At 42.4% G+C, this 22,314-nt stretch overlaps 2 protein-coding genes across 2 annotated transcripts in view; both read right to left on the bottom strand.

The window, feature by feature from the left end:
- Positions 1-4,296: 4,296 nt before the first annotated feature.
- Positions 4,297-22,314, bottom strand: part of LOC147333425 (H-2 class II histocompatibility antigen, E-S beta chain-like) — a 32,297-nt gene continuing 14,279 nt past the window's right edge. Inside the window, exons 4-6 of the mRNA XM_086267461.1 lie at positions 5,110-5,177; positions 4,906-5,031; positions 4,297-4,659 (exon numbers count right to left, since the gene is read on the bottom strand). Coding sequence (XP_086123587.1) covers positions 4,634-4,659; positions 4,906-5,031; positions 5,110-5,177 — 220 coding nt within the window. The 3' untranslated portion in view covers positions 4,297-4,633. The remainder of the gene's footprint in view (positions 4,660-4,905; positions 5,032-5,109; positions 5,178-22,314) is intronic.
- On the bottom strand, positions 8,902-10,898 carry LOC147333426 (uncharacterized). The gene has a single exon (XM_086267357.1). The coding sequence runs from the start codon at positions 10,668-10,670 to the stop codon at positions 9,156-9,158; it is 1,515 nt and encodes a 504-aa protein (XP_086123483.1). The 5' UTR covers positions 10,671-10,898; the 3' UTR covers positions 8,902-9,155.

Raw genomic sequence — 22,314 nt, 5'->3', positions numbered from 1 at the left:
GTGCCATTCATACAGGTAACGAGTGGGGGACAGAAAAGCTTCTTACAGAAGACGTTACAGGTCTGTGAGAGCCAGAGATTTTCCTTGTTTGAGGTGACCAAATACTTATTTTCCACCCTGATTTACCAATAAATTCTTTACAAATCCTACTGTAACCTGTTCATGTGTTACGCCTGTTGTTCTTGCGTGAAAGTAAGAGGCAGGAGACAGTACTGGGTCTTTGGCTCTTTACTGCACATCTGCAACACAGAAATATGTGTCTGATCTGTGTGTGTCACGCGACTGCCAGTACACCTCTCCTCCGGCCATGCTGAAAGGAGCTGTGTCTGCAGCTTCATTAATACTACATTAATATAATGAATCAAATACAACAAATTGTTTTAAAACATTAACTTAAGCTCTCAAAAACAAAAAGCACAAAATAAATAATATGTCACTGAAAAAAACATCAAAAACAACTTATAAGAACAATAAACAAAATAATTCAAAAACAAATAAACAGTCAGATAAATACAATTCAATAACCAGGACCCAATATTCTGGTACTTATAGTTCAAACATTATACTTCAGTACAATTATATTAATAACCGCCATCTAACAGGCAGTACAACACTGTACTTATAAAAACAATGACTGAAAGACTGCATCTCCAAAACATAAGAACATCTCCATACCTGCAACACAGAAATATGTGTCTGATCTGTGTGTGTCACGCGACTGCCAGTACACCTCTCCTGACGAAGGAAAAAAGAGTGCATGCTGTTAAAAAAAGACTGCCGCGAGTAGCCGCTAGCAATCAGGCTAACTTAGCATGCTAGCATTTTAGCTGCGTTCTCGGCTAAAACTCATAAGCGTATATTAGTGAACTCCGCCCTCCACAAAACTTATCCCGAATGAGTCTCTTAATGACAAATAAAAACGCGGCGGTTCGGCTGTATTCACATTGCAGCTTGGGATCTGAACAAACTTTAATTAGCTGAGAGCAACGTGGCAGTGACTTACCTCCGGCCATGCTGAAAGGAGCTGTGACCGGGGCACACATGCACGCGCCTACGTCACCACGCAGCGCACACACGCACATGAACGCACACAGACTCAGATCACACAGGTAGGAGAGTGAGATGCAAAAATGACATATTTAATCCAAGAAAAAGAAAGTGTTTTGGGTGAAATTCACAAGTATTTAACACATATGTTACACTACCATGTGAATTCATGGATTTTTTTTTTCACATTCTGTCTCTCACAGTTGAAGTGTACCTCTGGTGCAAATTACTGACCTCTGTCATCATTTTAAGTGGGGGAACTTGCACAATCGGTGGCTGACTAAATACTTTTTTGCCCCACTGTATATACCAGGCAGCCCAACTTCAGTAACCCTACAAACGTCACTGCTGTTTACTCTCCTGTCCTTATTTATGTTGAGATTGATAGCAGAGCTGTACGTTTTATTTTGTTTCTTAAATCTCTCAACCTGCTGAAATTCTCTGCCAACACAGAGGAGATTCTCAGGAGGAAAGCATCATGACCTTCTCCATCACCTGCTGGTTCCACTCCCTCAGCCTTCATACAGGAACAGACTGCAGCACACTGCATCAGTGTGCTCTAAAATCATCGGCCTGCCTGTCAGAACTCTGGCACAGGTTTTCAGCCCACAGGCCCGGAGACAGGCCAGTTTTGAAACAAACGAAACACAAAGAGCCAGAAACCAAAACAGCAAACACAGGAGCCCAGAAAACAACTCAAAGAAAACCGACCAAACAAAAAAGGGTCACAAAAGGTACAGGCGGCCAGTAAAACAGTTCCGAAAAAAGTTCAGGGGGCCGGCCTGGAGGTTGACAGCACAAAAGTCCAAACCCGGGCAGTTCAGGAGGCCGACCCTGTGAAAAGCAATGGCGGCGATGCAGGCGAAGGAGGTCCAGAGGCAGGCCTCGCAGAGGGCAGCGGTGGCGACTGGGCAGGTCCGGAGGCTGGCCGCATGGTAACAAAACTGAGAATACAAAATAAGCTCACGCAGACAGAACACACAGCAAGATGAGGGTAGATAAGGGTAGTCTAAGGAGCTTGGAAGAAAAGCGTCTGGACTTGTTCGCGGTCCGCGACACGGACACTTCTTCTTCTTCTTCTTCTTCTTCTTCTCTCAAAAACTGAAAAAAAGCCTGATAACATTTATCCCCTGACTCCTTCTGTACTAACCCTACAAGATCAAGCTTCATAGCAATGCTACTGAGATTTTGGACCAACCGTCTCCTCTATACCGTATATTTCTGACACTGCAAAATAACATGCTCCAAAGTTTCATCCTCTCTACAATAATCACATTTCCCCGAGGCATGCTTCCCTATCAAGAACAGTGTGGAATTCAAACCGTATGTCCAAATCTCAGTCTTGACACCACCACCTCCTCTCGCCTACTCCTTCTTGTGGCTCTCCTCACTCCCACCCCCCTTTGGATTTTATATAACCACCTTCCCCTCCTGTCTTCTTCCCACGGTTTCTGCCATCTACCCCTCATTTCTAGCTTAATAATACTCTTTACTCCCTCCTGACCAAAATTCACCGCCAGATCAACTATCTCATGATTAGTGGCTGCCTTTGCTAACCTGTCCGCTGCTTCATTCCCCCTTACCCCAGTGAGCCGGGACCCATACAAACACTACTGACAGACCCATCATATGTATCCTGAAAAGAGTTTGCTGAACCTCTAATAAAATATCTGACCTACCTTTCGAGTGACCAGTCTGTATGTAGCCTGGTTAACTAAAATGGAAATTATTATTATTAATTTACTACTCGGCTACATGTAGACAAACCAAGGCTGCACTTGAATCTGAACAAATAATCGTTTTCAGCGGCCTCAAATCTTCCACCCACTGTACTGCTAATAGAATTGCTAACATTTCTCCTGTAAACACAGACAATCCATTAATAATTCTCTTCCCAATCTTTTCCATAAAGTCCAGAATTACTATTGCCACCCCCCACTTGACTAGCTATATATATCTGCACATACCCATAATACTGATCTATGAAACTGGGGGCAAATCAGGCCTAACGAGACAAAGGAAGCACAACCAGACACATTAACATGAGACACGGACTTTCAAAGTAAAACAGGAAACATAACAGACTGAACTTACAGACACAGACTCACAGGCAGACACTGCAACAGAGGGAACAGAGACGTAAACCATAAGACAGAACTCTAACAAAGACACCAAAGACTAGAAACGATAAATAATGTAATAAACTCAAAACTCCGGGTCAACGACTCAGGCATCCTAACAGTTTTAAACACTTCAGTGTTAATCGTTTTGTTTCAGTTGTTTGAACAAAGTCACTGTGTGAATATGTCAGCTGACATTCGTTGTTGTATACAAACTGATATCCTGTGATTTATGCTTTAATCCTGTGATACAGTCAGTGTTGTTGGATAAACCCCGGCCTCTTAATCAAATGTTCACGCCTGGTTTCATTGATATCATTTCCACCCAGAAATCTGGACTTCATCATTTTGCCCTGACATCATTATCTGAACATTAAAACTGCAGCAATGTTAAAATGAATAATGAAAGGACTTTGTTGGCTTCTTTAAAGGTACAGAATATAAATTTTAAATATATGTTTACGTGTTTAACTTTGACCAAATTGTTATCAACTGATTATGAGTTATTTTTTATATTCAGTATAAATCTAATTGTGTGGTGGGTCACAAATTTACTTATTAGGTAAAAATCATTCTCTTTTTTATTTTTATGACTTGTTATCTTATGTGCAGCACTTTGTGATTCTATCTAGAAAGGTGCTATATAATTACAATTTTATTTATTAGTTAATTTATTTATTTATTTTTATCGGTGGCACAGTGGTTAGCACTGTTGCCGCACAGCAAGAAGGTCCTGAGTTCAATACCAACATCAGGCCGGGGTCTTTCTGTGTGACTTTTGCATGTTCTCCCCGTGTTTGTGGGTTCCCTTCAGGTACTCCGGCTTCCTCCCACCGTCCAAAGACATGCAGCTTGTGGGGATAGGTTAATTGGATAATCCAAATTGTCACTAGGTGTGAATGTGAGTGCGAATGGTTGTCTGTCCCTGTGTCCCTGCCTCTCGCCCTATGACAGCTGGGATAGGCTCCAGCGCCTCACTGCGACCCTGAAAAGCAGAAGCAGAAGCGAATGGATGGATAACTTATTTATTTACTTAAACTGGTTAAAACTGGTCTACAGACTGGTTTCTGTGACAGTAATTCAATCATCAGGTTGAAAATAACAGGATGCAGGTAAACAAACACACAGCTCAAAGTTTGAGTCATTTATTTTGCAACAATGACCTCCAGTAAAAATCTGTCATCTATGGTAATCAGAACAGCAGAAACACCCAAATCATTCAGACACATGGATTACAGGGATTACATTACATGGATTAAACAGCAGACGTGCACATAAAGCATCAAACACAAGAGTCCATGTTAAACATGGTCCAAAAGCTTCCCAGTAAAACCACAACAACCACTAACAACACTGAGATGGTCCTGGATCGGTTTAGAGTCCAGACAGAGATCATCATCATCATCAGTCTGCTGAACACAGGAAACAGCAGATTTTATAACATCAGACAGAACCAGGACCCAGGCTCAGTTAGTGGGAACCAGGATAAGACCTGAAAGAAGAAGAGATGAGGACACAGTCACCAACACACTCTGAAAACAAACCATGGACACTGGTTTTAACAGATCAATGGCAATGATTCAGTAAAGTTTCATGTTTCAGGGCCTGAACCAGGTCTGAGAGTCCTCAAAAACAACAGTAAAAACCTGTGTTTGAAACATTAATGTAACTAACAGTTGTCTGGTTCTAAACTGGTTTCAGGTATGAACTGGTCTGTGAGTGAGAGTCCTGCTCTGACCTCGGGCCTTCCTCCTGTAGTAGATGAATCCAGCCAGAGATAAGATCAGACCCAGGATCAGTCCTGAGGCTCCGATAGCGAGCTTGTTCCTCTCTGACTCAGGCATGGACGATTCTGAGGAGGGATCTGAGTCACACAGGTGAGAGTCAGACAGGTAGGTATGTACAGGTGTGTACAGGTGTGTAGATACAGACAGGTATTTACCCCAGTCAGTGATCAGAGGTTTCTCCAGGCTGGCGTGCTCCACCTTACAGGAGATCTTCTCCCCAGACCTTCAACACAAACATCAGTGACTCTCAGATCTTAAACTTTTAACATTTAAACTTGCAGACCTCATATTAAAAATTGTTCAGGTTTCCATCATCAGAAATGGCGCTCCTGGACCTCATTCTACGAAGCTTGGCAAGAAAAGCGTCTGGACTTCTTTAAGTTGCTTGAAGACGTTTCACCTCTCATCCGAGAAGCTTCTTCAGTTCTAAGGTCAAATGGTGGAGAGTCCCAGATATAAACCCAGTGGGAGTTTCCCCCCATAGAGGGACAAAAGGACCCCCTGATGATCCTCTATCTAATCAGATGAGCCGAGGTGTGAAAACGGGTGTGGGTCACAATCAGCCAGAGTTTCAGGTGAGTTCATTGTGAAACCTGGCCCCACCCTATCATGTGATTTCCTGAGATCAGATGGGCCAGGATGTGAGTGGGCGTTAAGGCGTCTGGGAAGGATCTCAAAACTGGATTATAGATGGCAGAGAGTTGGTGTCGTAATCCCCGCCTCTGTTCAAAGATGGTCGCTCACAGTGGACATAGATGCTTCTTTCACTCCTCTTTCAAACCATCTGTCCTCTCTGTCCAAAATGTGAACATTGGCATCCTCGAAAGAGTGTCCTTTATCCTTAAGATGCAGATGGACTGCTGAGTCTTGTCCTGTGGAGGTGGCTCTTCTGTGTTGTGCCATGCGCTTGTGAAGTGGCTGTTTGGTCTCTCCGATGTAGAGGTCTGGGCATTCCTCGCTGCACTGTACAGCATACACCACATTGTTAAAAAAGTGTGTTAGACGCAGATTCAACATGTCGGTCTTGAAAATACTGCGTCACAAACTCTCCGCCCCAACAGGAAGAAGTGTTACAAAACACTAGAACTGAACTCACAACTAAAACTAGATGTGAAAAAGTTAAAACAGAAATAAAAACTAAACACAAATTAAAATGAAATTATTGATAATGATCAGTGAAATTGGAAAATTAAGTTTGGCCAAATGAAAAAAACATTACCAGATAATTAGACATCAGGTATGTCAACAGGTGAAGTCAGGTGTTCAGACAAGTCATGATTCTTTATTCGTGTACAAGTACAACACGCAGTGAAATGTAACCTGACTGCTCCTCCACTTGTGCAAAAGGGGGAGAAGAACATTATATATTATACAACCCTCGAGGTTAAAAATCGAGGCGCTCGTGCTTCTTATATTAAACCCTCCATTAGGAACCTTGGTGTTACCTTTGACCCAGCTCTGACACACACGTTAAATCTTTGGTTCGCTCTTGTTTTTACCATTGAAGAAATATCACTGAGTCCCATTGTGTCACGCTCTGAACTGGAAATGATTCTTCATGCTTTTGTTTCATCTCGCTTAGACTATTGTGATTCCTTGTTTACTTGCTTAAGTAACGCCTCCCTGGAACGACTGCAGGGTGTTCAGAATGCTGCTGCCAGGCTTCTGACACAGCATCACAAACACTCCCATGCCACGCCCCTGCTGATTCAGCTGCACTGGCTCCCTGTCAAGTTCAGGGTCCAATTTAAGATCATAATCATGACCTATAGGGTCCTGGGAATATGGAGAGTGGAATATGTAAACAAATCTATCTGTTAGGTGGGGCTGTGTGCAGACAGGAATAGGACCCAAGGTGCAGACTCCGGAGACAGAACTTAAACCAAAACAGCTTTAATGCTGAACGCAAACATAACATAAGTGGAAAAACTCAAAAAAATAAACTAACACCAGCGGATTGACAAAACACACAGCAAAGTAAACGGCAGATCGCGACACGGACACAGAGAAACACAGGGCTTAAATACACAGAGGGAGCAATCAGGGAATGGGTAACAGGAGGGAAACACAGCTGGGGCAAATCAGAACTGACGAGACCAAAGAAGCGTTACCTGAACACACTGAGAAAAGACAGAGACCTTCAAAGTAAAACAGGAAACACATAACACAGACTGAACAAAGACACAGCCTCACATGCAGGCACTACAGAGGGAACAGAGACGTGGGAACAGGGCAGACACAAACACTGACTGAACACGGGGATATAGCAACTTAAGATACACATAGACGCGAACTAGACAAGGGGATGCAGGTGATAGGGGAGACAGAGCAACTAAAGAAGACAGAGACCTAAGCCATAAGACAGAACTCAAAGAAACCAAAAACTAGACAGTATAAATAATATCATAAACTCAAAAACCCTGGGTCGACGACCCAGGCATCCTAACACTATCGGGTTAAGCAGCTCCATCACAACACACTAACAAATAACAGAGTTTTTGCTAAGATTAAGCACTACTTTAACATCTTGTTCTTTTTAGAAGCTCTTTCAGTTCCTTGAGATGATCACATTTTCTGCCCTTCACTGGTTTTGAGTTTGGGATTAAAAAAGCTCTGATATCTGTATCACTGATCCATGCTGTGGATTTAATTAAAAGTGTAAATAAACATGAAACAAGAGCACTATTATTCCCGAGATAGTAAACACAGCAGGTTAAACTGTTTATGATGCAGCTGCTGTAAAACATTAATGGCACAACTTTAAAATAAAAAACCAAGGTGATGATGTCTCATTTCATTAAATGCCTGCTGCTTTGATTCCTCTGTCCTTGTGTTTCTTCCTTGTCTCCTATACTTGCATCTCTGGTGGGAGAAACTATGATATGTGGAGAGAAGTTGATTTGTGGAGAATGTGAAACATGGTAGTAAAAAAGGGTTTGAATGCATCTCTGCATTGAACATGAATTGTAGAGCTCAGCTCTTGTAGAGGTTTGTGTTTGTTTGCTGAGTGTGTGTGTGACCTGAAACACTTCCAATAAAGCAGATAAAATGTTAAACAGTAAACTGCAGCTGATAATTGAATAAAGACACTGAGCAAACTGATTGAGTGAAACAGATTTTTATTCAGGTTTCATGGAAAAGTGAGAAGATTTAATGTGGAAACAGCTAAGGAATAAAACATGCCAGCTTTACTTAACAGACTTCATTCTATGTACTTTTTTGAATATTTTAGCATCAATAAAGGAATGCTAGCATTTCAGTCTAACTTTAAGCTCCATCCATATTTGTAGTGATTTGTTTGTCATTCATGACCGTTTTCCTGGATTTTACTGAGTTTCCATGGTCTCTGGTTGCCACATCACTGCTAGTCTCTTCATGTGTGGATTCGTCTTCACACTTGATCTTCTGACAGTTCCAGGAGAGTCAGATAGGGACAACAGGTGTATCTGAACAGCATGATTCAGTAGCTGTACAGAAGTGTCTTTTTTATTGGATTTTTTCAATTGCAATACAGCAAAGCAAAGAGGGAGCAGGCTTTATGTTTGGCAGCCATGAGAATAGAAAGGTGATTATTACCATCAACAGGTTCCAAACAGACTCACAGATTACTGACAACCTGACAGACTGGGCACAGGATGTGAGACTGGGCAGTCCTCTGTCTAGGACTTCTCTATTCCTGTTCAACGTCAGGACAACTCTGGGTTAATGTCATATTCTGATGATTCTGCAGTGACTGGGTGTATGACTCATGGGAGGAGTACGGAGAACTATTTGACAATTTTGTGGAGTCATCTCAAGGGAATTAGCCTGGATTTCAACCCAGGACCATTCTGTTGTACTAACCACTGCACCATCATGCTGCCTGTATTATTATTATTGTTGTTTTCATATTTCTTTCTTTATTTTATACTGATTTAACAGAAGCGTTTCCCAAATATGGGGTAGATAAAGTATCTACAATCTTATGTTAAAAACTGATTAGAGATGTTTATGCTCATGTGATGAAGGTTGTTCTCCAGGAAAATGATTCCTGGGAAATCAAGTGTCTCTAAGCCCCTGTCCAGGTACAGAAGACAGGTTTCTACTCTCCATTTACTTAAATCTATTTTCTAATTTGGTAATGAAATGAACATCAAATGTCTTACAAAAGAAATACATTTTTTATTGATGTTTAATCATCTAAATGAAGAGTGCAGAACTTCTAGTCTACACTGCTGTCTGGGCCAGATTTGAAGACATAGTTATATGCTGCTCTTCCAGCTGATGTTACTTTGCTGTAACAATATCGCAGCACTGTCTGGACTCCTTTACTCTGGCTGGCTTTTATCTTCATTAGTTTCTCAACCTTTTCTTTGTCTCCTTTCTCCATCATCTTCTCAATCAGGATGTCCAGATGGACATTGGTGGACAATGAATCAACATTCAGGGCGATCTTCTCCAGCTTGAGAACAAGCTGGTAAGACTCATTCACCAGAGTATTCTTCTCCTCATCGAGCTTTTCTTTCTCCTCTTCAAGAGATGACAAAAGGGTCTTTTTCTCTTCTTGTTTTACTTCATATGTTCTCTTCAAGATTTCCATGGTCTTTTTCACTTTCCTTGTCTTGTTCACATATCTCCAGGTGTCTTTCACATGTTTTTCTGCAGGACACTTCTTGGTACAAACAATGCAGTTGCCATCTTGAATAACCTCACACATTCCAGGAGTCTTGGCAATTGTGCGTGGATAGTGACAGGTCTCCTCACAGACAGTACAAGTGACAGCTCCTTTCAAATAACCAAACCATCTCTTTCCACCTGGGACAGCTTCTTGATCTTTGTAAACTTCATCAGTTTCCACGGTGAAGTTTTCATCATTCTTCAAGCCTTTTTCATAGAGCTTCACATCTTCCTCGGTCTTATTAATCTCACTGATCTTCAAATCAATCTTCTCAATTCTGTCTTGCAAGTTTTGAAAGCAGGCCGTCAGTTTGATGCGTGTGTTCAAAACATCCACAGTTGTGTCCAGCTGTTGAGGTTCAAGTTCCTCTATGAAACACATCAACTGCTTGATTCCTTTTTGTGTGACATCATAGGAATGCTCAAGTTCCTCTAGCTCATTCTCTGCTCGTGCTTCATCCTGGCAGTTATCAAACAGGAAGTGAGCAGGCTGATTCTTTTCGTTTGTGGCACATTTAATGTTTGCTACTTCAAGAGCTTTGAGAGCATTTTTAGGTTTTCTTCCATCTGAGTGTGTGATGAGAGCTACAATGTTTTTCTCCACATCTTTTCCAAACAGAGACATCACTGAATTAAATATGTAGATCAGCCGCTCACTCAGTCGATTATCTGTCGCTTTCATCACCAGACCCACTGCATGAACTTCATGAACTCCATCGTCCAATCGAAACAAGTCCAATAATTGTTGACTGACGATTGCATCATGTTCAATCCCTCTGGTGTCTCCAAATCCAGGAGTATCGATGATGGTCAGAGAGTAGGGCAGAGTTTCATCTTCAAAGCCAAAAATCTCGTACACGACCACATCTGATGTCTGACTTTCTGTCTGGTTTTCATTTTTCTCCCCCTCTACGATCTGAAACCAGACTCCATCCTCCCACTTCACTCCCATGGTGTAGTTGATAAGAGCGTTTATCAGAGTAGATTTTCCTGCTCCTGTTTCACCCACAAGCAAGATGGTTTTATTTGTCTTTTTTGGAATTTTTTCTCCAACAGTCATTTTTGCCAGCGTTCCAAACTCCTCTTTCTTTGGTTTCAGATGGTAGAGAGCAGGAGATCCTGAAGAGATCAAGGTACTTCTGGAGATGACAGCCTTGAATTTAGATGAGTTGTTCCTGTTGAAAAAATTAAACACAGCTCAACACGTGTTTAAAACTTTATGTGGTGGCTTTTATCCATTGCAAATCCAATACATCGCTGGGGACAGTTAAGAAAGATTTTAAACCTATCTTTGTACAAACCTATGATCCTTCCCTCCATGCAGCCATCTACTCATTTATAAACACAGACCTAAAAATAATTACTGAAGTCTAAGCCACCAGAATAAAAACATTAATCCAAGCGGACCAAACAACAAACATTACTAGACAGCAGATATTAGCGGCTGTTAGTATCCTATATCAACACACTGAAAACACAATAGTTTCAAAGAGTGACAATGATTCCACCCAAAAGCTACAGGGAGTGCAGAATTATTAGGCAAATGAGTATTTTGTCCACATCATCCTCTTCATGCATGTTGTCTTACTCCAAGCTGTATAGGCTCGAAAGCCTACTACCAATTAAGCATATTAGGTGATGTGCATCTCTGTAATGAGAAGGGGTGTGGTCTAATGACATCAACACTCTATATCAGGTGTGCATAATTATTAGGCAACGTCCTTTCCTTTGGCAAAATGGGTCAAAAGAAGGACTTGACAGGCTCAGAAAAGTCAAAAATAGTGAGATATCTTGCAGAGGGATGCAGCAGTCTCAAAATTGCAAAGCTTCTGAAGCGTGATCATCGAACAATCAAGCGTTTCATTCAAAATAGTCAACAGGGTCGCAAGAAGCGTGTGGAAAAACCAAGGCGCAAAATAACTGCCCATGAACTGAGAAAAGTCAAGCGGGCAGCTGCCAAGATGCCACTTGCCACCAGTTTGGCCATATTTCAGAGCTGCAACATCACTGGAGTGCCCAAAAGCACAAGGTGTGCAATACTCAGAGACATGGCCAAGGTAAGAAAGGCTGAAAGACGACCACCACTGACCGTGTCTCCTCTGTACATGGTAACGATCCTCTCTAAACCAGAGTGTAAATTAACATCATGTCATTAAGTATCAGTGCAGGATGACTGAAGAAGTCACATGACTGAGGAAAAGTTTCTCCCTCTGAAAACATCACGTCCAGATGAACAGAATCAACCTTTTGGGGATTATTTAACATATTTATATTTTATTTAAATTACAAAGGTCTGCAAAAACAAAATTCAGCTGCATGGGATTTTTTTTTTGTAAATTTGATGCTTTTCAGGGTACTGAATCCAAAAATGATCTCCATTTCCCTCCATCACTCACAGTTTTTATTTTTTTTCTGCAAAACGTGAGGAGTTTATATTAAAAACCAAACAGCGATGAAAAAAAATCCACATTTTATTACAATTAACTGTGCATCATATCTCTGAATCCTTACCGTTCACCATGAACAACCTAAAGCTGTTTCACTCCTAATAATATTAACTGTAAAAAATCATCATTGGATGTGTTGCTTGACTTGAGTATAATTTTTAACTGTACAATGACTGATAGTAAACGACCGTATTGATATATGTATGTGTGTAGGGTGCTTACATTTCAGATGTGTAGCCTTAGGGTCAGCTTGGCTAAAAGAAAAAGCTCTTCTCATATTTGAGAATATTTGAGACACTGATACTGTTATAAATAATTCACACATCATACACGGTTCATACAGGTCCTTGAAATCGTTGAAAATGCTTGGATTTTAATATTGTCTTTTCAAGGTTTGAAAAGTGCTTGGATTTCAGATGTGGTGCTTAAAACTGCTTGAAACTGTATTTCATTTACAACAAATGTCTAACTAAACGTTTTCTTATCGGCGAAATAAAATGAGTCGCAAAGTGTAAAAGCTAAATTTCTTTGTGTGTTGCTGCAGCTTTTCCATTAACTTGGTGCGTTTGGCAACACCTTAGGGGGAAATAATGGTAATAAGAGGGACTGATCCACACGTGCACAAAGACTGGACATGTTTTTGTTGTACTGTATTTCCCTGGCTGTCATTCATGTGTTTATCGTGAGCAACTACACACTAAACTCACACTGTTTTGTTTTATTTTCACATGGTCTTACTGAGGTGAGGTACTGGTCTTCTTTAGTTTTCATATGGTGCTGGGAAAGCTGGAAAATTGACCTTGAAAGTGCTTGAATTTGACCCTGTAGGTGCATGAGCCCTGCACACATTATGCTGTGCATTAAAACTTGTATGTTCTACAGAATGTTTGTTCAGCACAATTATTTATTTATATTTCTAAAAGTTATTTAAACCTTCATTCATTTTTACCTGATTTTGATGATGGTAAATGTATGGGAATGATAGAGCATTCTGATTGGCCCAGTAAACTCAGGCTCAGATCACCCACAGAAACCAGTCATGTCAGAGGGAGAATCAGAATCAGAATCAGAATCAGAATCAGAATACTTTATTGATCCCTGGGGGAAATTATTTTTTGTTACAGTGCTCCATTTTAAACCAACATTAAGACAAGACAGACAATACGCTAACTAAGAATAGTACAATATATACATATATATACATACATACATACATAAGTCACTTATAAATAAATAGTTGGAAAAGAAACATGTGTAGTTGTAGCAGCAAACAGTGTGTTAAGTGGATGCGTTGTACAGGGAGCCACAGGCAGGAATGATTTCCTGTGTCGTTCAGTGGTGCTTTTCGGTAATCTCAGTCTCTCATTTTCTGGCAGATGTTGAAGGACCTCAGTCGCCTCAAAAAATAGAGACGACTCTGGCCCTTCCTGTAAAGTGCTGTGGTGTTTTTAGCCCAGTCCAGTTTATTGTCAATGTGTACTCCAAGGTATTTATAGTCCTCCACAATGTCAACACTGACCCCCTGGATTGAAACAGGGGTCAAGTGTTTCCTGGTCTTCCTGAAGTCCACGATCAGTTCCTTGGTCTTTGCCACGTTGAGCTGCAGATGATTCTGCTCACACCACGTGACAAAGGAGTCGACCACAGCCCGGTACTCTGTCTCATCATCCCTGCTGATGCATCCAACCACCGCAGAGTCATCAGAAAACTTCTGAAGATGGAGGTCTCTGTGCAGTGGCTGAAGTCTGTGGTGTAGAGGGTGAAGAGGAAGGGGGAGAGGACAGTCCCCTGTGGTGCCCCTGTGTTGCTGATCACCTTGTCAGACACACACTGTGGGAGACGTACATATTGTGGTCTTCCTGTCAGGTAATCAACAATCCAGGACACCAGAGAAGCATCCACCTGCATCGCTGCTAACTTATCACCCAGGAGGGTCGGCCTGATGGTGTTGAAAGCACTGGAAAAGTCAAAAAACATGACCCTCACAGTGCTCGCCGGCTGGTCCAGATGGGTGTAGACACGATTGAGCAGGTAGATGATGGCGTCCTCAGTTCCGAGACGAGGCTGATAAGCGAACTGAAGGGGATCCAGATGTGGTCTTACTATGGGTCGCAGCTGGTCCAGGATGAGCCTTTCCAGGGTCTTCATGATGTGGGAGGTCAGTGCCACGGGCCTGTAATCCTGGGGGCCACTGGGACGAGGCGTCTTTGGTACAGGGACGAGGCATGATGTCTTCCACATCACCGGGACCCTCTGCAGACTCAGACTCAGCATAAACAGTTTATGAAAGACTCCACACAGCTGGGGGGCACAGGTCTTGAGGACGAGGGGACTCACTCCGTCTGGTCCAGCAGACTTGCCTGAGTGAAGTCTCCTCATTTGCATCTCAACCTGGTATTGAGTGAAGGTGATGGGTGGGGGAGAGGTGTCAGGAATCTCACAGGAGGCAACATGTGAAGAGAGAGGCTGGCACAGTGGTGTGGCTCTGGATTCCAGGCTGACTGCAGGTGAGGTTGTGGGGGTGGGAGCAGACACTGTGGTGTCGAATCTATTGAAAAACAGATTCAACTCGTCGGCTCTGTTCTCACCTCCCTCAGCTCCCCTGCTGTTGGTTGGCCTGAATCCAGTGATGGTCTTCATGCCCCTCCACACCTCTCTCATGCTGTTCTGCTGGAGTTTCCACTCCAGCTTCCTCCTGTAATTGTCCTTAGCCTCTCTGATCTTGTCCTTTAGTAACACCTGGACCTTCCTCACCTCCTCTTTGTTGCCCCCTCTGAAAGCCCTCTTCTTGTTGTTGAGGAGGGCTTTGATGTCCTTAGTCACCCACGGCTTGTTATTTGGGTAACAATGAACAGTCTGAGCTGGAACAATGGAGTCGGTGCAGAAAGTTATGTAGTCTGTGATACACTCAGTAAGCCCATTGATGTCCTCGGCGTGAGGCTCACAGAGTGTTTCCCAGTCGGTCACCTCGAAACAGCCCTGTAGTTCCGCTATTGCCTCCTCTGACCACCTCCTAACAGTCCTGGTGGTCACAGGTTCCCTCCTCACAATTGGCACATAGCGGGGGGTGAGGTGAATCAGGTTATGATCTGACCTACCAAGTGGGGGGAGGGAGGAGGAGCTGTATGCATCCTTGACGTTAGCATACAGTAAGTCTAAAGTTTTCTCTCCCCTGGTGGGACAGTCCACATATTGTTTGAATGTTGGTAGTGTATTGTCCAGTGATACATGGTTGAAGTCACCCGAGATCACAATAAAGGCACTCGGGTGCTGAGTCTGTAGCCGAGCTATGGCAGAGTGGATAGTGTCACATGCAGCTGTGGGGTTAGCAGAGGGGGGAACATAAACAGCCACCAAGATGACGTGAGAGAATTCCCTGGGTAAATAATACGGCCTGAGTCCAACAGCACACAGTTCAGTGTCCGGGCAACAAATCCTTTCTTTGATTGTTATGTTGGCAGGGTTACACCACCGGTTGTTAACTAAAACAGCAAGCCCACCTCCTTTACGCTTACCGCTAGCGATGCTGTCCCTGTCCGCCCGAACAGTGTGGAAGCCTTCCACGGAAGCATTCTCATCGGGAATGTCCTGGTGCAGCCATGATTCGGTGAAACACATCAGGCTACACTCTCGGTATTCCCTCTGACTCCGTACCAGTGCTGAGAGCTCGTCGATTTTACTTGCCAACGATCGCACATTTCCCATCACGATAGACGGCAGACACGGTTTAAACCTCCTCCTCGCTTCGAGCCTCCGCTGTCTCACCGTCACCTTTTTTCTTCTCTTCTGTCCTTGACCTCTGCATCCCCGATGTGTTTTCCTCCAAATTTCAGCTGGTACTTCTGCGGGCACTTCTGCGGGCCTGGCCAGCGAGCCGGCCGGCATCAGGGCGATCAGCTGATCTCTGGAGTAAACAGTCCGTGCGTGTAGGAGATGTGCCGCGGTCCCGTTCCTTGATAAAAGTAACAGTTCCACGGCCACCAGAAGAACAAAAACTCTCTCAATCCACATGATTGAGTAAGAGATAGAAAACGGAGGAAAATACAAGTCAGAAAAAAAAAGAATACGTAAGAAAAAAAAAGCTAAACTAAGAGAAAAGCAGGAGCGACTGTAACAGGCTGCACGCTGGTTGGCGCATGCGCACAGAAGCTCACAGTCACAGCTCAGCATCCACTGTGGTGGAGGTCAGTAACTACTGTATGCAGTGATGCTCTTATACATGGAGTTGTTCTCCAGTACAGCCTGGAGCTGGGACCATGGGGTTAAACCAAGGGTCACAGAACCAGGAGATCCTGGTCTCCAACAACGTCCCACACGTTGGACCCTCAGTTCCATGATCTGCAAGCCAGATCGTTGGGAGATGATAGCAGTGTGGATCCAAGTGCAGACGCTGAGTAACAGTGAATGAGTTTATTTACAGTGGAATTCAAAGACTATATATTGATTCAAAATACACTGTCATGGTCCCCGTGTTAGCTGGCTGACTCCGTGTTGGGCAACATGTTTTGTTTCTCTCTTTCTCTCTCTCCCTCTCCCTCATCCACCTGGGTGGTGCTCATTATGGGCCCCGCCCCTGGCCCACGTGTTACAGCCTGAAAAGGTGTAACACAGACAACTCATAAGATGAGTTGGATTTCTTGACCCATCCTTGTGCAATAAGGTTGTGCAGATACTCTTTCATCTCTTTGTATAGCTGCTGTGGTACTGACAGGTAAGTGCGTGCTACAGGATCCATATCCTTCAATGACATCTTCAGTTTCAACTTGTCGATACTACCAATATCATCATCTGATTTGGAAAAGGAAGAACATTCTTCACGGAGCATCTTTTGCACCACCCCTCTTTCAGATTCACTCAGGTGCGTAAGGTCAATAGAGATTGAAAATGTGACGTCATTCAGGGGTAAAACCGCAAAGGAATCTGGGAACGTGTGGCAAGAGGTACTTTCAATTGAAAACAGTCACACAGCGATAAAAAGAAACACAAAAAATGGCAAGAAGCTGTTGTATTATTAACTGCAATAGCCGGTCGCATGACAGCCACGGGAAGCCGACGGGTAAAGAGATTGTTGTTATCGGATTACGTCGTTGAAGAGAAATTGTTCGAGCCATGTTTCCGAAGTAACAAAGAGGCGACGGATGGCCTGGATTGCTGCCATTCAAAGACCAAATATAACGTCTCAGAACAGCTCACATGTTAGTCTGCTCCAAGCATTTCCACAAAGGTCAGAGTTTTGTAGTAGTTAATACGTCATTTTTCTTAACATAATTGGTGATATAGGTTACAAGCAAGTCTGGCGCTGAACAGAAATTGTCGCGCTATGCTCCTTTGTTTATTGTGCATAAATAGTGAATTGTCCTGACACAATATTGCGTTTCGCTTCTGTTATTATGGTACATTGACAAAAACATATGCTTTTATTCACAGGATAAAACAGGTGTTTTGTATCACTAATTGCCCAGTACGATTACAGCATACAGTATTATTGTCACTGCTACATTTCTGTGATGCTACCAGAAATTATTTCCACTACTAATTAATTACCGTTGAGCTCAAAGGTCCTATTAATAAACGGTTAATGAATGTGTATTTATGAAGACAATTTGTGAGACTGGTAAACTTACCTTTGTTCGTACGATGGTCTTTACTTTCTACACGGTGCATTTCAAGGTCCTGCACCCATCCGTCGGTAAACTGTACCTGGGCTTGTTGCAGTGACCTGAAGTTACTAAACTTCATGAGTGTGTGCACTCACTCCAAGAACCGTATGATTATAAATATGAGCGTGGTGAAAGTTGGGCAGCACGCTAACGTCTTGTGTTTTCATCAAGTCTGTCTTCGTACGGCCCGGCATTGTTCTCCTTCGTTTTGTACATACCTTTTTTGGGGGGCAAAGAAAAAACAAGAAGGTATTGGAACCGGAGAAGGAATGTTTTGCGGTGCTGCAAATGCTTGCATTTGATGCATTGCTTTGATTGTTTTGCCACGAGTACCCCGCATGCAATGCACAAAAGTCACGTGGTCTGTCAATCTCTATATATAATCTTATAACTGCATAGGTTCTTAAAACACTTCAGTGTAGTTCAAAGTATGTGCGCGTGGGTGTGTGTGATTATATCGTATGTGTTCAGGATCTCTGTTACAATGTTACTGTTTTGGTTGTGCTGCATGAAAGACGTTGAGTGGTTATTAGGGCAGGTTAGTTACCGGAGCTGGAGAGTGAGTTATTCAGGCGAACTCTCAGCAGCATTAACTGCCCTGTTACTGTAAAACCTTAATAAACCTCGGTGAAGCAAAATGTCTTGTGCTTAAGACTCTACATGAAAGTTAAAATATATATGTTCAGTGCACATAGATATAGTGTATATAGTTACATAGTTATACATATCACACAAAAATCCACCACAGGAGGGCGTCTTTGGGCATACTACAGGAAGAGTGTAATAAAGGTGTAATAAAGGTCCCCCCAATTGGTCCACGTAGATACAAACTCATCAGGTTTGTGTACAGTACAGTGCATTTTTGTATGTTCACCCAGAGTGTGGCACCTTACATGTCTCATTGCTGTTTCCTAAAAAATACAATAAAAATGAAATAAAAAATAAAAACTGACTCTATTTGTAAATAACAGAGTTAAGTTGGATGAAAAAAAGAAATTGATTCTAGTATAAATCAGTGATGATGACTCTATATGCTGCTACATTAGAAATGCAATCAGTACAGTGGATACCCTGTAACTATTTTCATTTGTGATTTGAGGATAAAGCATTTTACCTTAACAGTTAGATGATCCAGGTTAAATTTCTATCTCTACAAAATCAAACAAATGTTCCTGTTTTGTAAAAAAAAACAACAAACAAATGGATACATCAAAGGTCATAATTTAGGACTTTAACAATAATACAGACATGTTTGTATGAAACAAACAGGAGTGGGGAAGGGTTGCTATGCAAGGACAGATAAGGATGTTTTGCTGAAGTTAGTGTGTATCAAGTTCAGCATCTATGTAATGTAACACTTGAAAGAGGATGTGCAAGTTGGGCAGGGTGAAAGTATAAAACCATGGTAACAAAAGGACGCCCTCGGATCTGCAGGGGCCCCCGCGCTGTGCACATACTCCTCTCAAGAGGCTGTATACAAATAAACTAATTGTGTGAACTGGTACCTGTTGTGAAGTGTATTATTGTCCGACCTACTTCAGGAATCTAAGAATTGGGGTCAACAAGATGAATATCTCCAACAAGCTGATTTGTTTACATTTGCAAATCTTAATTTTTTGAAGTAAAATGTGTGTTTTGAGTTTATACACTATATGCATATAAGACAACCTTTTCCTTTTGCAGTGTTTTTCTGTGGTTTGTTTTTCTCTGTTTTAACAAAAGGGGGAACAAAGGTGTTTAAGTCAACCGAGGATGATTTGTTTTAATTTTCACATGGTTTTACTGAGGTGATGCGAAGTAAAACAGACATTCTTTATTTCTGGTAATGTGGTGGAAAAGCTTGAAAATAGACCTTGAAATGACCCATATCCAATCATAGTATGACTGTCATCAGAATCAGAATCGTGTTTATTGGCCAAGTATATGTGCAGACACATACAAGGAATTTGGTTCCGGTAGATGGTGGCTCTCAAGCACAGCAATATAAATCACACACACACACACACACACACACACACACACACACACACACACACACACACACACACACACACACGTGTCTATATATACACAATACACATACATACACATACATACACAACGCTGTGTAAACCAACTGTAAATAACTAATCTAAACTTATATACATAAAATACAGAAATGAAATGAAGAAATGGCCCTGTGCCTTCCCGGCTAGCCCAGTCTCGCTACAAGTGTTTTTGCCTCTATTGTCCCTTCTCTCTTCCCTCTCGTGCTCAGCGCACCACTGGGGCGGAGTTCTCTGTGGACTCCCGCCCCTGGCTCCCGCACCTGCAAACAATCTCCTGTGATCAGCGCTCACTCTAGCTCGGTACTTACCTCATCGCTGGATTATTGTGTAACTCTTGTTAGTGTTCCGCTGATTCTCTAGCCTCTTCAAGTAAGATTCGTGAACTATTCTCATGTCACTCTCTTGTCTCTCTGTCAGATTCTACCCGCCTGCCTGAGGACTTCCTTCCCTTGCTTAGTTGTGAGATGGGTGAGTCGGCGTGGTGAGAGCCGGGAGGAGGAGTTTTTGTGTTGGAGTGTTTTCCTAAAAACTGCCCCTCGTGCACCTTGGAACCCCCTGGACCCATCCCCGCACTTTTAGATATTGCACTTGGTGACTGCGGAAAAATAAACAACCAACTCTTGTGATTTCGGTCTGTGTGTGTGACAATGACAGTGTGAACAGCACAAATCCGATATTTTCAAATCCGACCTGGGTCACTTTTGTATGTGGTTCTGAATCCGATACATGTCTGATGTTTCAGAAAGCGACTGTTGTTTGAACAGTCATGTCGCATGTCTTTTACGTCACTGACACAAGACAGACGCCGAGAAGACGAACGCTTCCTGTCCATCCAGTGTAGATGTCAGTGAAACTGTTGGAGAAATGTGAACATTTTATTTGTACTGTATAATCTGCAGATTCTCACAGAAATCTGCAACTATCCTTTGAAGTAGGGGTGGGCGATATAAACGATATACGATAGAAACGATATAAATTTGGCCAACGATAGAGATTTTGACTATACCGCTCTATCGCGATAGCGCATGTTGATGATGTCATCAAGCTGCGCCTGTTTTGGTCGAAAGCATCGCAGCGGCTAAAACCATTATCATATGCAAATTATGGCGGGCGACAGTCATAGCAAAGAGATGAAGCACTGTTGAAATATGGGGAAAGCCAAAAAGTGCGCTTCCTCCACTTCTGTAACATTGATTCATTAATGTTGAATTCTCTCACAGCTGCTCTATGTTGCAGTATATTAATAACTAACCTCGTATTGTGGATGAATAATCTCAGTTGTTCTCCTGACTGAAGTTTGGCCGTGTACAGCATCCTGCTATGCGACTGCATTTGTCCCTGACCACCAGAATCCCTCACGTTAACGTTTATTGAGTGGAAAAAAAGTTGGCGTTCATCCTCCAGCTTCACTGTGCTAATGTTATGCTAACATAGCTGTGTTGCTAGCAATCACGTAGCACAACATTATATACCAGCTAGCCCAACTTCAGTAACCCTGCAAACGCCACTGCTGTTTAGTTTCCTGTCTTCATTTATTTCATTTCATTGCATTTCGTTGCCCTGTACCTGTGCATGTGCAATGACAATAAAGTTGAATTCTATTCTATTCTATTATGTTGGAAGTGATAGTAGAGCTGTACGTTTTACTTAGTTTCAAAAATCTCTCAGCCAGAACATGGTATGAAATGTTTAGGTGTAAGTAGTGATGGGACGTTCTGTATCGAGGCTTCGGAGCGTGTGTCGAGTAATGGAGGGGGCGTTTCCGCGAAGCGCGTATCGAGGCTTGCTTCATTTATGGGAGGAGCTGAAAATGATGACGTCCGAAGCCTCGCTGCCCGGCTGTACCACGTGACTGGTTCAGGAAGTGGTTCGAACTTTGCCGCGAGATATGACAGCGATATAAACCCTCAGACTACATTCAAAATGTGGGTGTTTGATGGAGAGTTGTTAGTGAGAGTTTGGAGACAGTTTGGAGGTTTATGAGAGTGAGGAGAGAAAGTCAGGAGAGAATGGAGCCAGCTAAGAAGAGGAGGATGTCCTCCCCTGTGTGGGAACATTTTGATCTTATTCCTCCCAACAAGGTATGTAAATTTCTACAGAAGATGTATTTTCATAATACTGATGGTGCAATACAATTTGTGTTGAGCTGTCTTGACTTTTGTACAAGGTGAAGTGTTTGCTATGTGCCAGGGAGCTGGGATATAACAACAACACCTCATCCATGCTTAGGCACTACAGAGCTTTGCATGAGAATAAGGGGAACACCGATTGTGGAGCAAGACCAGGTGAGCCATCAAATGCAATGATAATATAGCATGCTGTAATGTTACTAAATGATATAACAATATTATACAACTGTAATAAGTTACGTATGTGATATTTATATTTGTGCTTTGTCTTTATTGTCTTTCCTCAGGAGAACAATCTCAAATAGATGAAGACCTGGTTAGCATGGTGATTGAGGACTCCCAGCCATTTAGCATTGTGGAGGACAAAGGATTCAAAAGATTTGTTAAATCATTAAATCCTAGCTATATTCTCCCCACTAA

The sequence above is a fragment of the Aulonocara sp. 'chitande type north' Nkhata Bay genome, linkage group LG3 (assembly GCF_057382095.1).
Source record: "Aulonocara sp. 'chitande type north' Nkhata Bay isolate Kocher_YH1m ecotype deep benthic linkage group LG3, A_spYH_male_GT1.1, whole genome shotgun sequence".
Lineage (NCBI taxonomy): Eukaryota > Metazoa > Chordata > Actinopteri > Cichliformes > Cichlidae > Aulonocara > Aulonocara sp. 'chitande type north' Nkhata Bay.
Note: the sequence above shows the minus strand (reverse complement) of the source record. Positions and strands in the feature narration are given on the sequence as shown.